A 4082-nucleotide genomic window follows, 5' to 3' on the forward strand; every position below is an offset into this window, starting at 1 on the left:
TTCCATATTTCAACACGCGCCCGAGTGGCCAGGTTGAATGCGACGCGCTTGGATGGGGTCAATTTAACCCCACTTATATCTAACAAAAAAGTTTGAAACATCATATTCACAGGAGAGGTAGCGCTGTACGTGACCTCTTTTGTGTGAATTTTTAAGTATCTAGGTCATGACGTGCGGTCCAAATAGGGTCAGACAATGTCAAACTACAGTTCGGTGTCCAAAGTGCCCTCAGACACCTTCACAAAACCACATTTAACCTACACGCCTGTTCTAAAAAATGTTCTAGTCATTGACCTGCGGTCCAAATAAGGTCAGACAATGTCAAGCTACAGTGCAATGTCCGAAGTGCCCATAGACACCTTCATGAAACTACATTTAACCTACACGACTGTTCTAAGAAAAGACGTGACTGGTGTTCCCTTTCAGTTAAGTGACCTCACTGGACCTTCAGAAAGTCACGGTGGCCAAAACCTCGTGCAGTGCTATTGCTTCGAGTCAAATGAGTTCAAGGATTATGCTGGATGGCATTGTCCTAAAAAAAAAACAATGGATGATCGAGGTCATTTTAGGTCATGGACCTCCGAACTTTATACAGTCCAAAAATATGCTTGTTAACGTCCCTGTGATCAACTATTTCGGACGAAGCGCAAAAAAATACCATGACACGGGTGTTCCAGCATAAAAGCAGTTTGGCTTTGGCCTTAGCCCAACCTTCATGCCTGAACCAAGGTCACTGGAATTGGTAGTTTTCCTAAATTCAATTATCCAATAGCGTAAGACTATTTCAAACATGCATGGCTTCTTCGAAAGCTCCGTTGTCGCACGCGGTTGAACAATTCTCAAGGAATTTAATTTCCTGACAGACGATAGCCATGGCCTGTCTGACCTGCCATAGGTCAGCAGCATTACAAAGTTTGGCGCAGCTACGCCGTGCCGTTCAGATACTATTGTGGAAAAATTCTTTTAAAAAAAACTTCTTAAAAACTTTCAGTAGGGGCGAAATTCACCCCCACCAGATCGCGTGTCAATCGCATTTCATTGGCGGGAGCACAAAACGTAATCAGATTAAGAGCTCAATATAATGACCATGGCTGCAACTTTCCAATCTTGCAGCCCATCACCCATCCGAAAGCACGTCCTCGCGCGCGCGTTGCTAAAAACTACACAACCACAAAACGGCACGAACTACTGTAGGGCCTGCGAAACTCCGACCAGAGTCGGAAAGATCACGTCTTTTGAACAGTAGCGTCATAGAGACGGCCACTGAACGTTTCCTGCAGCTGACGTAGTGTCCCTGTACTTATGACCTCGCTGTCCACTGAGCAGAATATTGTTTACTTTTCCTTTGATAGCAAGGGCATTCCAAATACTTACAAACACAGCACATTGCGATCTTGGGTATACAAAGACGCCAATTATAGCGGATGACATGTGTCACAACAGGGACTGTAATATGCATGCTAATGACCATACGGTTTCGCCGTTGGCATCCAGCATACTTCAAAGACTTACAAGCTATTGGGAAGCACGCTGACTTCCCGAGATAGCATCCCAACTGAAACGCGAGGGCCTGATTGCGCATCGTGCGTCAATGCAACAACCGAAGCAGACAATCTACGCTCCTTATTGTTCAGAGCTGGATAACATCCAGCCAATTTCAACAGGGGCTTATCAGTGAGAACTGCGATCATTAGTCCTTTACTTACAAAATTATAATTAAATGCGAGCGGTCATGGGACCCGCCGTTTGCTCATCATCAGACCGGTCAGAAGCTGTAAGCCGAATGTTAAAGTGCACGGACGGCTGCAACCTTCAACATATCGGTTCACGCGTTAACAGTCCGATCTCTCAATCGGTTATGAACTTAGATGTTGTTCTATAAATGGTATCTTTTACCTATTTCGTACCTTTATTTTCACTATTTTTACCGCCTCTGATAGGTCAGTTCTCACCTAGAGATTTGTGTCAGTACTCACCTTGCAAGCCGGTGTGCAGTGGCGCCTCAGTTCCCATCGACGGATCGGCGAACATCCTGTCCGTCCTCACCTACAAATATATGGGTCCAGCATTACAACTATGTGTCCAGTATCACTCCACGCCTCGCCGACAGCTCGCTGACGGACGCTGTCTCCGTCTCCACCCCACATTGGTGATGACCTTTGGCTCAGTCCCCATCTACAGGTCCGTGCCGAGGTTTGCCTCAGTCTTCAACTAGTAGATCGGTGGCGGGCTTTGTAGCAGTCCTACACGTACACCTCAGTTACGGTTGCCGCCTCAGTCCTCCCCTACAGATCGGTAACTAACGTGGCCGGCAGGGTGGCGGTGGCGGTGGCGTCCTGCACGCGCTGCAGTGTCACCTGCTCGTCGGTGGAGGGCGCCAGGGCCTGCAGAAGCAGCACCTCCTCCGTAGCCGGCTCGAAGGGCGTCACCACATGGGTGACGCCTGTGGTCTTAGGTCTCGTGGTCCTCGGTGACGCGCCCGGTAGACCCGCGCCGCAGCCCGCTCCGGTCCAGGCGCAGCATGCCGTTCTCAGGCCGGGGGTCGCGGCCGCCGCCGCAGCGACGGAAGCACGGCAAAATCTCCTTGAACTCTTTGCGGAAGTTCTCGTTGAGCCAGGCGTACAGGAAGGGGTTGTAGCAGGTGGAGCTCATGGCGATGGCGTGCGCCACGAAGAAGAAGAGGTGGAAGTACTGCCAGCGGTCCCAGTCCAGGCCCAGGTTGGTCGAGATGTCGTCGAGGATGTTCATCAGATTGAGCGGCAGCCAGGAGAGTCCGAACACGGCAACCATTGCGATCAGCATGCGGTTGGTGCGCCTCTTCCTCTCGCGGTCCGCCTGTTCCTTTCGCGCGCTCTTGGAGCCCGGCTTGGACCTGGCCCGGCTCGACAGCTTGAATGATATCAGCGTGTACGTCACAGTCATGATGATGAACGGGTATGACGAACTGCAGGACGGTGGTCACGCTGCCAAACGTCAGCCTGATGTCCTCTGGGAAGTCCTCTTGGCACAAGTACGTGTCTTCGTCGATGGGAACGTGCTGAACGAAAACTGCGTACGGCATGGTTGCTCCCACCGAGAACAGCCACGTGCAAAGAATCAGAATGAAGCAGGTCGAGGGCATCATACGGGGTCGGAAGGGATAGATGATAACGAAAAAGCGGTCGATGGCAATGGTGGTGAGTGTGAGGGAGGATATGTAGATGCTGACTCCTTGGGTGCACGTCACCAGATGGCACAGGGCCTTTCCGAAGATCCATCTTTGCAGAAAGGTGTAAAGAGGTGTGAAAGGGACGCAAAGGACACACAGAAGTATATCAGACAGCGCCAGGTTAAGGATAAAATAATTAGTGACAGTCTGCATGGTTTTGTTCCGGAAGACCGCGTACATAACAATGCAGTTTCCGAAAACACCTAACAAAAAAAATCGTCGAATAGATCATATAGAACACAACCTGGACTGGCAAGGTATGGACCAGGTTTTCTTCGTAGTACGTACTTTCCGTGGCAACTTCGGCCAGCAGCTTTGAGCCGTTGGTTTCGTCACCCACTTGGTTTCCGTGCTGGTTCTCGGGTAATGAGAAGTTTGACAGGGGATCCATGACCGTCACTCCACGGCTGCACTCCGTATCGCTGCCACACAAACGCACGAAGTCCTCGCCGCGAAGGCTGCTGTGATCGATGGAAGCTTCAGTTAGCGGGCACAGCTCATTGGGCCAATGCCGGCCAGCCTAGGTCGTCAGCTGAGGCCAGGTCAGGGCCCCGGCTGAAATCAGAGCGGCGACCCAGACGAGACGGCACCTCGGCGCGGCGCGATGGGAGCAGTCGCCCAGTGTGACCCGGTCACGACTGACGACCGCCGTGACCCGATAGGGCGGTCGGTACCCGGAGCTGCTCCCGACGCCACCCGCGCCGCCCAACTGACTGCGCCGCGGGCCGACCGGCCGCTCCAGCCCGCACCTGTTGCTCGAAGTGGAAGGGATGTTCCGCTGACTCCGCGCAGCTACGACATGGTATCGACCCGGTCTGCGCAACGGGGGGCCACCCCACCCCCACAGACTTGTGCCAAGGATTTGTGCACTTCG

The 4082-nt window shown here is 52.2% G+C and overlaps 1 protein-coding gene across 1 annotated transcript; it reads right to left on the reverse strand.

The window, feature by feature from the left end:
• Positions 1-2451: 2451 nt before the first annotated feature.
• LOC119089874 (prolactin-releasing peptide receptor-like) lies at positions 2452-3599 on the reverse strand. Its single transcript, XM_037212681.1, is given in 3 exon segments — positions 2452-2934; positions 2936-3412; positions 3414-3599. Coding segments are annotated over 3 exon segments (1146 nt in total).
• Between the last annotated feature and the right edge of the window lie 483 nt (positions 3600-4082).

The sequence above is a fragment of the Pollicipes pollicipes genome, unplaced genomic scaffold (genome assembly GCF_011947565.3).
Source record: "Pollicipes pollicipes isolate AB1234 unplaced genomic scaffold, Ppol_2.1 Scaffold_3087;HRSCAF=3621_pilon_pilon_pilon, whole genome shotgun sequence".
NCBI lineage: Eukaryota > Metazoa > Arthropoda > Thecostraca > Pollicipedomorpha > Pollicipedidae > Pollicipes > Pollicipes pollicipes.